Raw genomic sequence first — 16157 nt, 5'->3', positions numbered from 1 at the left:
CTCTGACTTCACGTCAACCTCCGCCAATCGGCTGGTGCTCCGGAGGAACACCAATAAAAAGTCTCCGTAGCTTTACCTGCGTCAACAGCCGGCCAATGCTCCTCTGCCGGCCGCCCTGTGACCAATGGGGGTGCTGTCCGCGGCGCCCAATCCAGGCGGGGCAGAGCCCCCGGGCGTCACGAGGGGACCAATGGGAGCTCAAACAAGGCAGATTCTGCTCAACAGCTTGTTATTGGGCTTGTCGCTGCTGATTCGGTGCGAGTCTGGGCTGGAGGGGGTGGAGCGGGGCCGCGCTCAGCCGCCGCCGCTCGCGGGGCTGTCGTCGTCTCGGAGGGGGCCGCAGCGCCGGCGGAGTGCGGCAGGGTTGGGCAGCGCGGGGCTGCCCACTTCGCTCCGAGTTTTCAGGTAGGAGGCGGTGAGGAGCGGTGCGAGCGCCTCGGCAGCCGTAACTCCGCCACCGTCCCGGGGGAGGGGACGCGGAGCGGCGCCGGGAGCTCTCCCCCTGCCCCCAACCCACCCACCCCTCGGGTACCATCCCATGAAGGAACGGAGACGCCCGCCGCTCCCCCCAGGGCAGGGACGGGGACTCGCTTCCCCGCCAAACTCCGCCCCGTGCCCCCTCCGAGCGCCCCGGCCGCCTCCCCCCGTAGCTTCCCCGGCGCTTGGCGTTGAGGACCGCCCGCGCCGCCCTCTATCCTCAGGCGCGCGGCCCTGGCCCGCCCCCGTTCCACCTCCCCCTGCCCCGGGCCGGGGGCTGCGGCGTCCCGGCGGGCTGCCCGGGTAGGTGTCCTGGGGAGGGGAACGAGAAGTCCACCCGGAGGCTGGGGAGGGGGGTGGGGAGGAGGGGCTCAGCGGCGCGTCCCTCTGTGGGCCGCTGAAAGTTGCGAGGGCCGGGGAGTGGCGGGGAAGGCGGTGGCAGCGGCGAGCCCCGCCGCCCTCCTCACTCTCCCCCAGTGAGGAGCTGCCTGTGTGGGGCGGCGTGTTTTCCTCACGGCTTGAACGCCTGCCCCAGCCCCTCCGCGCTGAGGTAGGCAGCGGGAGCAATGGCGACGTGACACACTGAGGGGGCCGCCGGGCGGGAAGCGGCGGGCGGCGGCCCCGGCCCCGTCCCTCCCGCCGCGGCCCGGCGGGCCTGGGACGGGGCGGCGGCTCCCTCCGCCCGCGTTGGACTGCCCCCGCAGCCCTGCCGCCTCCTCACGGGGAGACGTCTTCACCGTTCCCCCGCGTCGTGTCTTCCCCCCCGCCTTGTTTTGCAGTGTTTTCCCGTGTGCTCGCGGGGAGGAGAAGACTTTGAGCTGGAATTCCTCAAATAACCTTTAAAGATGAAGGTAGGCGACTCCGGAGCGGGGAAAGGCTCCCTTTCTCCCCCCGGCTGGCAGCTCTGGCAGTTTCATTTTTTTTAATCGCCTATCAGGGCTGAGCAAGAGTAGGAAAACGCTAGCTGGGGTTTCGGTGCGTACTGCAAATCCTGTTTTTGCTCTCCAGCTGAGGTGTGGGTGAGCGAAGCTCTTGCCACCTCGCAGGAGTCGTCTGAAAATTCGTAACGTCTCTGAGTTGTTGTCCTGTGGGCTACTGTGTTTAAATGCTTCGTGTATCAGCAGCTGTTATTGCAAGTTTGTAAAACCACAGTTTTTGCCCCTTCTTAGCTGTTGTTGTTTTTTTTTTCAGTACAAGGCTTAAAAATTGCAGTATAATTCACAGGAGAGAAAAACTTATTTTGCCTTTAGAATTGGAGAAATAATAACAATAAAAAAAACCCAAACAACCCAGTACCCATAACTGAAAAACAGTTATTTAATATTCTGAGCTGATTTCCTGTCTTGAATAGACACTTTCAAAGTGGTAATTTTGCCCAAAGTTTAATAAAGTGGAATGTTGAGTAATAAAGTGCAAATTAAGGAAAACATGATGAGAAACATTTATTTTTTCCTAAAATGCATAAGCAGTTAAGCTTTGATAAAGGCATTTCAGGAAAGAAAAATACTAGTTAACAACTAGTTAACAACAACTAGTTGAAAGATTACAACAAATTTCACTAGAGATCTCCTTTTAGTCAGCAGGAAAATAAAATCATATATATATGTTATACACTTAATTGTAAGTATTGGGATAATAGCAATCTCAAATGTTTTAAATAATCTGTGTCATTTCATTGCTCATACCTGAAAAAACTACAACTATCTTTTATACTGCCTTTTTGCAATTGAAACATTTTCCTTTTGTATGCTGTATAGGAATGACTTGAATTACTGGTCACTCCTATATGTTATTACCCTTTTTGTAAGGAGGTGTTCCACTTATCAGTTCAATACCTTCAAAGGTATTTCTGGGAAGGTAATGAGGCTGACAAAATTGGCTGGGGTGGTGGTGTGTGTCACCATCACTGGTAAAACAAAACTTCCTGTAACTTCTTGGTTTCTTCCCCCCCCCTTAAAGAACAGTCTGATTGTAGTTCTGAGTACAGGTGTTTATCAGTTCAGAATCCATAAGTCTAAAAGTTTAGGTGTAAAATTAAATATATAATGTGATGTAGCTGTAAAGATAAATGAGAAGAACTAAACTTTATTCTTATTTTTTGTTTCTGAATAGGCAGCAGATGAGCCTGCCTACCTGACAGTGGGAACTGATGTCAGTGCCAAGTACCGTGGTGCCTTCTGTGAGGCAAAGATTAAGACAGTGAAAAGGCTTGTGAAAGTCAAGGTAGTGTACTGTGATTGTTGCTGATTTTATTAAATCACTGTGTTGAGAGGATTGTCAGAGGACATCCTAGTCCTGAAAATTTGGAAATGTTCATCACGTCACTGTACAGGTTTTAAAGAACACTTGAATGTTGTTTTTCGTATTTTGCTGTTGGGTTTGGGGTGGTTTTTATTCTTTTTGGGGGAGGCTGGTGGTTTTTTTATTTTTTCTAGAAGCATGCTGGAACAAGAACAAGCTTTCAAATTACCTGTTCTTTCTCCTTCTTTCCTGATCATAATTGTCTTCTGTTTACGAATGCCTCAGTTTCACAGCGATCAGTTTTGATGTCACAAGGAGAGGATTATGGCTTTACATGAGTAATAAGGAATTACTAAGGAATAAGTAACCTCTTCAGAAGTGAAAGTTCTATTTCATTCCAGCTGACATTCTCAGTTTTATAGCTCAGACTTTAAGAGCCAGTGCACAATATAGGATATCATTTGTTAAGTTTTGAGCATCTTGCTGCTGCTTCTAAAACAGCGTGATCTGGCTGTAGCTGAGTTTCTACACATGCATAGTACTGGCACATAATATTAATCTACTTTTACAGGTCTTAGACCAAAACAAACAAAAATAAAGTAATTTTTTTGATTTTGCAGTACTGTTGTTAATGCTAGTGTGGGAAAGCAAGACTAAAATGTAGTTAAATAAAAGTTAAGAATTCAAAGTATATATAGAAGAAAATTGTTCTTCTGCTGTGTTTTGTCAAAGTCCTCCCACTTCCTACTTTCTTGTCTGCTGTCCAGGATATGTAACACATTAGTGACCCAAAATGCCCTGACAAATCGAGATGAAAGCGTCTTTCTATAACTACACATCTAAGTTTTCATGTGCTTTAATGCTTAGATCAAGTAGAACGAGCTATCAGCCTCTTCAGTTACACCTTTAGAACATACCCACAGTTCAGATTTTGGAGTCTTTTCCCCTGTTCTTAATTAATACTTTTAGAAATATGTGATGTTCTTTGAAACCTGTGTTAGTGAGAAGCTCCGTAGGAAGCAGCATGCTGCCCTTCCTGCCATCCTTGATTTTGTATCTGCATCTTTGGTCTGATAGAGAATTTAGACTGTTAATAGGTGTGAGTTTCATTTTCTCATTAAAATCATATGGTTTATTACTCCATTGTAAGATTTTGAAGTGTATGAGGCTGCTGTGACTTGGTGGAAATTTCTGTCACTGTATCTCAATTATATTATAAGTGTTGAAGTTTTAACAAGCAAAACCTGGTATTGTGATGAAGACCTTGTCACGGTTGCCAAGAGTGCAGAGAGTTAAAAACGTCCAGTAGTCTTTCATGAGTAGCAGGACAATTTGTATTCATGTCAATGCCAATATAAAATTTTAAATAAAAATTGCATAAACTGCGTTATTAACCTGAGTGTATGTTAATACCAGTGCTATTTTAGCATACCACTGGTATTGTATTTATAAGTATAGACAACTACAGTGTAGACTATGGTTGGGGGGTAATTGGAAGCTCCTGCAGCTTTTGATTCCTGAGAAGAAATGGGAATTTTGGATATTATTTTTTTATTATTAAAATACTGTAGGAGTTTTTGCTATAACAAAGAGCAGTGAAATAGTTAATAGTGTTGACATCTAAATATTAATCTTTTTTGTTTCTAACTGAGTCTCTGCAAACTTAGGGATTCAAATTGCATAGGTTTACACCCACTTTGTCTCATCACTATGACTTTCTCAAATTAGGATTTTAAAGGGAGAAGCATAGTTTACTTGCATGGTAACCGATCCTTATTTTCATTATACTTGTAGTGATTCACATTTTTACCATAAACACTTTCTCTTGCTCAAGGTAGCAGAAATGGTGACATTGCGGTCAGTTTGGTGGTTTTTTGGATACATATTTAATAAAGAGATCTTTTTATTTTGGTTGTAATTTAGTGCTGTGTGTTGTTCATAAAGTGCTACAGTTGAAGTAGAGAGAGAGAGAAAAAGCCTGCTTAGTCTTCTGAGCTGGAAGCCTGGTTTGAGGTATGCCCTGGATTGCATCAATATCCAAATTTACAGCAAAACGTATTTTCTTTGCCTTGGAAAGGCTGACGTTTGATTTGCCCTGTTCTTGAATGTTTTGGATTAAATATTGAATGTGATACTTGGGACATCCTGTGACTAAAAGCATCCATGCCAAGCGTTTTGTGTTCAATAATGATTGCATCCCTTTGATTGATAAAGACCTTATTTAAAAAAAAAAAAAAATACAGTTTCATATGCTTTTTCTATGCTACTAAAAATAAGGTACATATAAAAATGTTTATGAATGTGTTTCAGGTGGTCCTGAAGGGGGATAACTCAACTCAGTTAGTGCAGGATGACCAAGTGAAAGGACCTCTAAGAGTATGTATATTGCGTGCCTTTTTTTTGTAATCACATAATTGTTTTGTGAAATTCTGAATTCTGATGCTGTGTATGTGGGTACCTGTTCTATAGAATTTATAAATTTAAATCAACAGGAAGAGACTTATTGCTTTAGATCAGATTGATTCCAAGTAATTAGTAGTTGTACTCTTGTAGTTTATAGAGGCTGCTCCTGCTTCTCCATGTAGTATACTTCATAAGCAAACAGTTTTTCATGCACAATTATTTTTGTATCTAATAAGACACAACACTTCTTATATGTAATGAAACTTTGAAACTTCCTATAAGTAATAGCTTGATGACAAAGCTAAGTTCAAGCCTGGTAGACAACAGTAAATATGATTGCTCTGTGTTTTAAAAGAGTTGATGTATTTTATATAAAAATATTTGTTGGTTTGTATTTTTATATGTAACAGTTGTCTGCTAAAGTACGTAGCTCCATTATAAACACTGACTGCAAATAGACCTCTAGAGCAGATCATCTTTTTTTGTCTTTTCCCTAGCTACTGCAAGAACACCAATGTATGTTGTATGCTGCTACTGAAAGTCTGATTTAGCTGACAGTATAACAATTTTTAAAGTATAAGAAACAGTAGTCATTGCATGCACTTCAGTAATAAGATAATAATTACTTTGATTGAATATTTGAATATTTATTTGCAATTAGCCTTCTATTATTTCTTGGGGTAATGTAAGTCATGCTGAAATTAGATCTGAGTTTCTTACTGCTTTACTCCCAGTTCAGCCTTCATACTTAAGGACCTTTGTTCTTACCTGCGAAGTAACTAAACTTTACAAAGTAGCATTTAGTTAAAATGAGTCTTAAAAAAAAAACAAAAAAATGTAGCTTGCCAGAAGAATTAATGCCTATGTATTTTTCTCCATTATTTGAGCTTGAGATTACATGTAACCTTGAGATACTCCTTTTTGCAGGTTGGTGCAGTGGTTGAAACCAAAATGCCTGATGGATCCTTTCAAGAAGCTGTTATCAGCAAGTTGACAGATGCTAGCTGGTATACTGTAGGTGAGTAGACACCTGCTTTCATTTACGGTCTCTAATCTTTGGACACTGTTTCTAGTAATAGGTAATAATGTAAGTAATTATATTTTGTATTGCAAGATCAGAGATAGATTTTGTAGGGGACTACTTCTTTAAGTCTTCCAGGTCTTGTTTCCTTTTCCATTTAAAATAGGATAATAATTATTTGATGTTCAGAGGGCCTGTTGCAACGGTAACTGTGGGGCTGAGCAATCAAGTTTTATTTGGCACAACGTATGTATACTGATGGTAGTGTCACTCACTGGAGTTCAAAATAACTTTTGCAGATTTTAAGATGTAAACCTTGTAATTGCACTAAATAGCTGAAAACCTGTGGCATGTAACGAATGACTGAAATGCAAGCCTTCTTTCATTATATGCGGTCTTGTACACAAGAAAAACATTGGGAGCACCGCTATGCATTCTGAAGTCATTCCTCTGTTTTGTGTAGAGTTGAGTGTTGTGTTTTGTATGAAACAATAGCAAGAGCTTTGCAAGCAGCCATCTTTTCTTTGCACAACTTTCTTACAGCAGTGGAGCGTCATATTCACTATTAGTAGCATGGAGGAAACCTGCTCCTCTTAATTGTATGGTATGTGCTACTCTGGCATTGCTTTTGAGATAGGTACTCTTAAATTTAAACTGTTTGTTTCTTACTAGCTGCCTTGTATACCGAATGTATTCAGCTTTACTTCATAATCTTTTGCACTCTGTTGAGAAATCCTCTATCAGATGTTGTCAATTATTTTGATTCATGAACCCCTTTTTTAAGATATAAAGAAGATATTTTCAGTAATACAGCGTTTCCGTTGCAGTAGGTGAGGTTATGTCATCTTTGGTGGGATCAGGATAAGGCGCTCACTGCAGATAATTTGGAAGGATTTACTACTTCACTGTTATTATTGTTAGGCGTGCTTTAAATATAAGCCAATTGACTTACCCGTTGTCAATCTCACTGCTCTTTGCGTTTTTCTTCAAGATTTTAACACTGCTGTAAAATTGTGTGTCAGGTCAGGGAGGAAAGGCAGGATTACTTTGGAGTGCAGAAGATTTAAAATCTACTTGGTTTAGTACTATGATGTAACATACTCAGTGAAGAACACTGGACCTTCGACTTTGCTTTATATTGACTTAGATTCACCGTTCTGATACAGAAGAGATAACAAACACAATCTTGCACTACTAATTTCATGGTTTATCAATTAGCATTTCAGTTTTAAAGCTCTTACTTAGTTTAGTTTTAAAGTAGTATTTTTACCTAATTCTGTTTGAATTTGGAACAGAAGATTTACATCGGTAAACCACCCCTACGTATTCTTGCTTCAGTGATTAAAAAAGGCTTTAAACTATTCATTGCTAAAACGAACTTACTTGTCTTTTTTTTTTTTTTTTTCTTTTGGGCAGTACACTTCTGCCAAAAATCCTTACTTGATTAGCCAGGTAACTTGAATGGTGAATACATGCTCTGCCCCTGTATTAGTGGATTGTTATTTAGATTTAAGCAGTTGTTAAACTCTCTCCAATAACAAAAGAGAGAAATCCTGCATACCATAATTTTTACTTTATACATTTATTAAAGTGCAGTTCCTCATAAACTTGAATCCAGTGGATTAATTTGTCGTTTTCTTTCTCCCCAAAATATTTTTTGACAGGCAGAATAGGGAAAATAAATTAATATGTTTTCCATATGCAAATGTATTAAGACGGCTAGGATTTCATAAAAATTTGGAGCTGGGAGTCTGTGTGGGATTTAAGTGATCTTATGGTAGGTTAACATGCAGTACTCTAATATAGCATGTAGAATATATACCTATGACTATAAAAATACGATTGTAATACATTGGAATTGTATTTAGATCTTAGGAACGTTTTTACGAGTTGTATGTGGTGGTGTGCTTATTGCTGTTGAAAGTACAGGTAACATGGACCAAACTAAGCGGATCGTGAAGTTTGTGTCATAAAAAAAAAAAGGTTATTTTACTTTAAAATTGGGGAAGCATTCTAGGTTGAGTACAGAAACACTGAGGTGTGCTGCTTCCATCATGTTTTAAGTTTTAGATAGATATTAGGTGTATGTTTATGTTGCTGTGAAGCAAACACAGTTGAATTGGTTTCTTTTTAATAGATGGTGGGCCATACTACTTGGCAGTCTTATTGACTGATTCAGTCAAAGCTAAAAACTTGAGAAGGAAGTGGATTAAACAGCCTTCAGTTTTCTAGAATGTTTTCCTCAATGTGGCTTGAGATGGAAAGCACATGGGAAAGCTGGTGTTTCAGTAGTATGTGCTTTTCCTGTACTGTTTATTTTCTGTGTTACATAGCGTCTCAGTGATCTAAAAGTAGACTGATTCAGATAGGGAAACCAGTAATATATATGGACAAACATTTTCAAAGTATTAAGTACAAATATCTAAAAAATCCGCCAAAAAAACTGTGTACATGCCTAGTGAGAAGTAATGATGTTCACTTTTGCAAATCAGGTTCTCTACTTCAGATAGGTATCTAAAGAAGAAAAGTCAGCTGAAACAACTTTGCTTTGTTCAGTAAGGTGAACCAGTAGAAATGCTATGTTGAGTTTGCTGTAGTAGGCTCCTTTGCCACCAACATAATGAAAGAGCCACAATGATGATCCATTAGTTTATTTTAACAGTATCTCCTGTCTCTTAGTGGCATTCATGTACCCAATTTATATAAGGATTTATTTTTATTGTAACTGCCATGGAATCACTTTTTCACCTATTTTTACATAATAATGATGTTACTGTAGTCACTTCGTTGTATTGAAATTTTCAGCTGTGATTTGGAAATGCTTTTGAAACTACCTTTGAAATTCAGCTTTTCAGTTTAAGTAGGTGAAGAAACGGGCTGTTTGGAGTGGAAGTTTTAACAATGTCTGGAAAATGTCATCGCACAAGTCAGCCATCTCATCTGCTCAATTGCATCTGAAGTGGGATGACAGTAATAGCGGATTAAGTTCTTTGGATAACAAATGGCTCAGTTGGATGTTTTAATCTTAAAAATTTGTAAATTAAGTAAATTCATTTTAAATAATTGTATTTTAAAGTGCTGCATTGATGCTTTTGAAGTGCTTAATATATTGCTAGGTGATAATTGCATAGCATTAGAAGGGTCTATCAGATCTGCTTTTAGCTGAGCCAGGTTTGAATTATGGCTTACTTAGTGTATCACCCACCTGATCCTCTATTAACTTGTAAAGTGCTTCAGGTAAATACTGAAATAATGTCTGAAATGACTAAAAAAAAAAGAAACCACAGTCCAGACCACACCTTACAAAGTGCATAGTTGTATTTTTCTTCTTTCACATTCTCTCTGGAATCTTACAAGCATTACCAGAATTTCAGAAAACAGGAATCCTTATGTATATATTCTTTAAGGAAACACTTTTGTATCCCTTCTGTACATAACTAGAAACAATGTAGTGTCTGTATAAAAGTGGGAAACAGTATCTCAGTTGAGCAAGCATCCAAAAGAGTTGCTGTTACAACAGCCTTTTTTATTGCCGTACCAGAGCAAGTGTCGTCTATTTTTTGACAAAAGTGAGGTCAATAATCTGCATGGGCTTAGATCTCACTAAGTGTATGTAATTCCACCATGTCTACAACTTTAAACAAAATAAAAAAACAGGTCAAATACATTGAACCTTGTGCCTTGTATTTTGCTAGATAAAATAATGTAAAATTTTTTCTAAAGAAAGAAAGAGAAATCATGTATTAACTATAAGAATTTTTGCTCTGCAATGAGTAGGAAATAGGAAAAAACCCAAAACAGTGAGAGGCATTTGCAGTTTCTAGCAGACCTTGCTGTCAACAGTAGGACTTTATATGCTGTTTAGAGTGAAAAGGAGTGTTAAGCCTTATTTTTTTAGAATTATGGCTTTTGGACAAAGTGACCCGCTTGGTGGATGAAGGAAAGGCTGTGGATGTTGTTTACCTGGACTTTAGTAAGGCCTTTGATACAGTCTCCCACAGTACCCTCCTGGAGAAACTGGCTGCCCATGGCTTGGATGGGAGGACTCTCCGCTGGGTTGAAAACTGGCTGGAGGCTGGGCCCAGAGAGTGGTGGTGAATGGAGTTAAATCCAGTTGGCAGCTGGTCATGAGTGGTGTACCCCAGGGCTCGTTATTGGGGCTGGTTCTCTTTAACGTCTTCATCATTGATCTGGATGAGGGGATTGAGTGCACCCTCGGTAAGTTTGCAGATGACACCAAGTTGGGTGGGAGTGTCAACCTGCTGGAGGGCAGAAAGGCTTTGCAGAGGGACCTGGACAGGCTGGAGGGATGGGCCGAGGCCAATGGGATGAGGTTCAACAAGGCCAAGTGCTGGGTGCTGCCCTTGGGTCACAACAACCCCCTGCAGCGCTACAGGCTTGGGGCAGAGTGGCTGGAGCTGCCTGGCAGAAAAGGACCTGGGGGTGTTGGTCGCCTGTCGGCTGAACATGAGCCCACAGTGTGCCCAGGTGGCCAAGAAGGCCAACAGCATCCTGGCCTGTATCAGGAACAGTGTGGCGAGCAGGACTCGGAAGGTGATCGTCCCCCTGTACTGGGCACTGGTGAGGCCCCACCTCGAGTGCTGTGTCTCGTTTTGGGCCCGTCACCACAAAAAAGACATTGAGGTGCTGTAGCGGGTCCAGAGGAGGGCAACAAAGCTGGTGAGGGATCTGGAGAGTAAGTCTTATGAGGAGCGGCTGAGGGAGCTGGGGGTGTTCAGCCTGGAGAAAAGGAGGCTGAGGGGAGACCTTCTCGCTCTCTACAAGTCTCTGAAAGGAGGGTGTAGCCAGAGGGGGTCGGTCTCTTCTCCCAAGTCACAGGCGATGGGACAAGAGGAAATGACCTCAAGTTGCGCCAGGGGAGGTTCAGATTGGATATTAGGAAAACTTTTTACACTGAAAGGGTTATTAAGCCTTGGAATGGGCTTCCCAGGGAAGTGGTTGAGGCACCATCCCTGGAAGTATTTAAAAGATGGGTAGACATAGTGCTCGGCGACATGGTTTAGTGATGGTTTTTATCAGAGTTAGGTTGATGGTTGGACTAGATGATCTTAAAGGTCCCTTCCAACCTAGACAATTCCATGATTCTATGATTCTTTCTGGTACTTTTGTGTAAGAGAAGACATGTCTTTTATCATTTTAAAATTTATCATGAAATGGCAGAATTCTTTAACATAAATAGTAAAGAATTTATTTTTCTCATTCTTTTCAACACTGCATGAGTCTGCAAAGCCAACAGGGCTTTTCCTTTTTGGCTCTAGTTTGGGGTTGTACATCAGCATGGCACAACTTCGCCTGTGCTGGAAGCCAGACACCACTTATGAGACAGCTCTGGGAGCACCGTACCTCTGCTTGTGCTTCTGGCCTCACATGGTCGTAACTTCCTCCTCTCATGTAGTCACTGTGGCAGTTTGCAGGGAAAGCTGAGCGAGTGGGTGCTGAGAGGAGTTAGATACTGAGTGCTTGTCCTTGCGCCAGTGAAGTTTTATGTAGTCTGCTTGAGTTGTTCTGGAAACTAAGTATAGTCTCAGCCACCAGTTGCATCACTCTATGGTACTGTGTTTAGTGACAGAAATGAAGGGTATTAAAGGATTTGGCCCCAGTCCTCTTTTGTGCATAGATTTTGAAAATTCTGGTTCATATCTGAGTATATTTATCAGAAAACAAACCAACAGTGATGTCTGAGGACTTTCAGGAGCAGGATTGCTATTTATAGTCACATTTTCCTATTTTTCAAAGAAGTTTTGCTCTTCTGATGCTGTATGGAGATATCTATGCTAACAGGAAAAATTGGCTTGGTCCTGGCTCCACTACAAATTTAAGCTCCTAACATGCCTTTTTCCTCTATGAGGGGTGATAAAAGCTCTCAGTGCCACCACAGATAATTGATTTCATCCGTGCCAGAGGCTTGTCAGTTTGGCTTTTCATAAGTCGAACAGCACACACTTTGTAGTATGTGCAAGACACTAGTCATGTTTGTGTGGCTTGTTGACCAGTTCTTTCCAGCATCTCGTTGAGTTCTACATCCCAGAGGCATCACTTCATCTTCTGGCTGTGCATGTGTCATCCAGGGATCCAAAATAAGTGTGACAGGGGAGCTGTCCTGTTGCCCCACTTCACTGGTGCTCTATGTTATGCCCTGATCCACCATAAATTTGTTGTTTTACCTGCGACATATGGTTAAGTGCACCTGTGGCACATAGGAACTGTGCAGTAGTTGTTTTGGTTGCTTTCCAGAGAATCTAGAAAAAAATAATGGTACCACATTTTGCACTTACGTGTGTTTAGGGAGCGTGCGGGTAGAGGAGCAGATGTGATGGTGAAAAAGTATATTAACTGAACCTTGTTGCAAATCAACTGGATAGAGCCTTTGGTTATAAAACCATCTTTATTACAATGTGGACTGAGTGTTAAAAAAAAATAAATGCGTACAAACAATACTGTAGGGAAAGCAAGGAAGTAGATTATATTTTTTTAAAATTTCTTTATATGTAACAATAGTAAGATGACTAACAGAAAAAGCAGTTTCAGAAAGTAGGTTTTTGTTTGTGAAGTGATAGTCTTCTATGAGTAGACTGAAAGGTCACACTTCTGTGTTTTCAGAGATATTTCATATACATTTCTGAAGAGGAACTGAAGCCCATTTTAAATGATTTTTTTTTTTTTTTAAATTAGAGTTCTGTTGTCTCTTTAGTAGTACAATACACTGCAGTATCTTGCTCTTAAGCCTTTTTACAGTGACGGATTGGTAGTTAGTACAGTCCTTGTTTATAAGGTTGTTCAAGAAGTTTTGCATGACTCTTGGTACTTTCTATATTGTTTCCACAGCTGAAAAAGCAAAAGTCATCAAAACTTGCACATGTTCATCAAGACGTTCTGATAGCTCACAAATTACTACTTTGTCAGGCAGCTAGTGAAAATAATTAAGTGTGCATAGTGACAGTATAGCACTTTTTACTTCTTGGTATGTACTTTCATTGTCTTGGTAGATTTTAAAGTTTCTGAATGGGATGGGGAATGAGGAAAAAATGTTTACTTGTTCTGCGCGATAGAATCTCTCCTCCTTTGGGCAGCAACAGTATCGTAACTTGTTTGATTTGAAGTTAGCAAGCAGATGCAGCTTGGAGGGTTGTTTTCCCTATTTACTTGTCTATTACAGGACTGCCTTGTTCTGGTAACACCAAATGCTCTGTGTATAAGTAATATCGTAACTATTATGAGGATGTTATTGCTAGTATCCTGCTATATTCTCTTCTTTTCTTTTCTTTTCTTTTCTTTTCTTTTCTTTTCTTTTCTTTTCTTTTCTTTTTAATTTTAGTGATGTGTATAAACAAAATGTAGCTAAACTGATCTGCAGTATTCTGTGGCAAGCTTCTTCACAGTCCGTAAAATTATTTTGATTCGTTTTCTTGTTAATATTTCTTATATAAATGAGAACTGATGTTGAGACAGTGTTTTTGTGAGAACAGGGTTAGTATTATTTTTGTTAATGGCATATACAGGCATACTACAGACGAAATGAAAGATACCTGCTCATCAACAGTGAGTTGAAAGTTGTGCTATTTAATGCATTTTTGAGGTACTCAACTTTTAATCGAGAGAATTTTTTTCTAACTTTTGGGAAGTATTGTGTTGATTCCCACTGGAAAGCTTTGTTTTTATTTTTCTGTCATAACTTTGGCTTGCCTAGACTTCCACAAACAGAAAACAAATAAATTCTGTTTCTTTCCTGTTATTATAAACAAGATTGGGATGCAGTGAATTTCTGAAAATTTCCATTTTATATTCACTGTTTAAATATGGTCTCTGCGGAGTACATTGAACTCCATTCCTGGGACTAGAACGGAGGCTGTTCCTTCAGGTTGTGCTGCTTAGTCATATTTTTTTCCCCTTCTGTCAGTGTTCATCATGAAGCAACTTATTTGGAAGAAAGGCCTCTGGCCAGCAGAAACATTTCTTTTCTTTCTGTCATTCCTACTTTGTTATACTGACTCTTAAATAGTAGTATATAGGTTCCTGGCTAGTGTGTCTCGTTCTCTGTTGAGAAGTATTTACTAAAGTAGTTGGCTGGTACACCCTGTTTCCTCAAGGAGTACATGCCCATTACAAAATTAGGCAATGGTAATATTTAAAGTGTTTCTGCTTTTCCAGACTTGTCTTTGGAAGGACCTCTTCTAAGATAAATATTGTGGCACTAGACACATCTTTTGATGACTACGTTACACGTATATGGGGAGATATCTCCCTGTCTTCCATTCCTTTTTCCTTCCCTCCTTAACAGAACTGATACTGTTCAGTGAATTCTCATGCAACCTCTAGAATTTCTGCTGTTGGAGAATTTTGAGTTGTAACAATAACCTAATTAAGGAATTATTAAGGAATTAATACAATTCAATGTTAATTTAATCGTTTTTAATGTGCCTGTTGGTACTAGGCTTTTTAACTGGAGTTAAACAGTCTTAGTTCTGGATGCGGTTAAAAAGAGGAATGAATTTACAGCTTAGAGTGTATTAAGTTCTTTTGACATGATTGCTATCATGGTATTTAAGTATCTGCTTTTATTTATGAAATCCTTAATGTATGATACTGTACATCAAAAAGACATTCTCTTAAAGCCTCTAGGACTAGCATTAAAAAGTCATGCATAAGGTGGCAGTAATATGAATGGTACTTTGGTGAAGTAGATTTTTCTTAAAATTGAGATGGAAACCACAAGGCCTACTTAGTTTAAGAAAGTAACATATTTTTAAAGGTGATGAGACAATAAATGTGTGTTTCTGATTACCCTTTCAGTAACGTGCAAACAAACATTTTCCTTAAAAGAGAAGCAAGTTTAAAGTAGCTACAATTACAAAATATTTCATGCATTGTGATTAATCGGACAGACTTCTTACTTGGCCCCACTTTAGTAATTCAAATAATTGATATTTTAGCATGAAAAGTGATGCTATCCTTTCTCCATCAACACTTTATAAAGTGATGGCTAATTTAGATAAGGAAATCTTTCTTTTTATGCTGTTCTGTTATACACTTTGATGTTCTGCAAAGATGTTGTTTTGCTCTAAGTTGTGCAGCTATGCTCTCAGTTGCAGGTACTGTTGCACATCCACAATATAAATCATTGTAGGCTTATCTATCTAAAAACTCGTATGTGTTCAAAGATAGTTTCAGTTTGTCCTTGAAGCAATTAAGTTACTTAGAAATACGAAAGATATTAGTGCCTTCTGTTTCTGCCCCTCGTGGTCCTTCTACCTCTGCCCCTACTGATTCCCATCAAGATAGAAACTTCAGTTCTGGAAGAAAATTGCCAAGGTAAAATGGAATATTGGACTTGATGACTTTGAAGGAATCATGCACTGTTGCGCTCTGCCATGCATTTTCTTTTCCCCGGGTAGGACAATCTCACATGGCTGCTGAACAGAGATATTTTTTCACACTTCCATTTAACAGTTATGCCAATTCTTTGGCCTGCTGCAGTTCGGGAAGGAGGTCTGAGAAGTTTTGCTTCTCCACCTTCCTTTCCTGAAGTTGTGTGGTATCTGCCTCTCATACGAAGGGAAGTACTCTATCCTTTTGGAAGGAGTGGCTTTCTTCCTAGGGGTGAGGGAGGGGTTTCAGCAAGGGCTTTCGTTTGTTTTTTTGGTTTCTCTTTTGTAATCCATGTGGTTCAGTTCTGCAAAATGTGGAGTGGCCTAGCACTTTTTCCTTGTATGGCAAGGGACAAGCAGCTTTTGTAGAACAGGCCAGTTCTGTACCTTCAACTAGAGAAAATGGAGAGAAATGGTGGGAAAAGGCCGCTAGGAAGAAGGCTGCTTTTGAGGGATGGGGTAGACTTGCCTTCATTCAGGTATGAAACTAGGAATAGGTTTGAAAGCATGACTGTCAAGCTCTGGGAGCATATTGATGCTTTCATTGTCTCTGGCTCTGAGGAGTGATTAGGAAAACATAATTATCCAGCATTAATTATTTTTTCTTCCATGTTGTTTTGTCCATGGAA

The 16157-nt window shown here is 40.2% G+C and overlaps 1 protein-coding gene across 1 annotated transcript in view; it reads left to right on the top strand.

The window, feature by feature from the left end:
* The first annotated feature begins 240 nt into the window (after nt 1-240).
* Nucleotides 241-16157, top strand: part of ARID4A (AT-rich interaction domain 4A) — a 57139-nt gene continuing 41222 nt past the window's right edge. Inside the window, exons 1-5 of the mRNA XM_074148499.1 lie at nt 241-405; nt 1257-1328; nt 2590-2700; nt 5029-5094; nt 6049-6139. Coding sequence (XP_074004600.1) covers nt 1323-1328; nt 2590-2700; nt 5029-5094; nt 6049-6139 — 274 coding nt within the window. The 5' untranslated portion in view covers nt 241-405; nt 1257-1322. The remainder of the gene's footprint in view (nt 406-1256; nt 1329-2589; nt 2701-5028; nt 5095-6048; nt 6140-16157) is intronic.

Source organism: Numenius arquata, chromosome 6 (genome assembly GCF_964106895.1).
Source record: "Numenius arquata chromosome 6, bNumArq3.hap1.1, whole genome shotgun sequence".
Lineage (NCBI taxonomy): Eukaryota > Metazoa > Chordata > Aves > Charadriiformes > Scolopacidae > Numenius > Numenius arquata.
The sequence above is the reverse complement of the archived record's forward strand: the minus strand, read 5'-3'. Positions and strand labels throughout refer to the sequence as shown.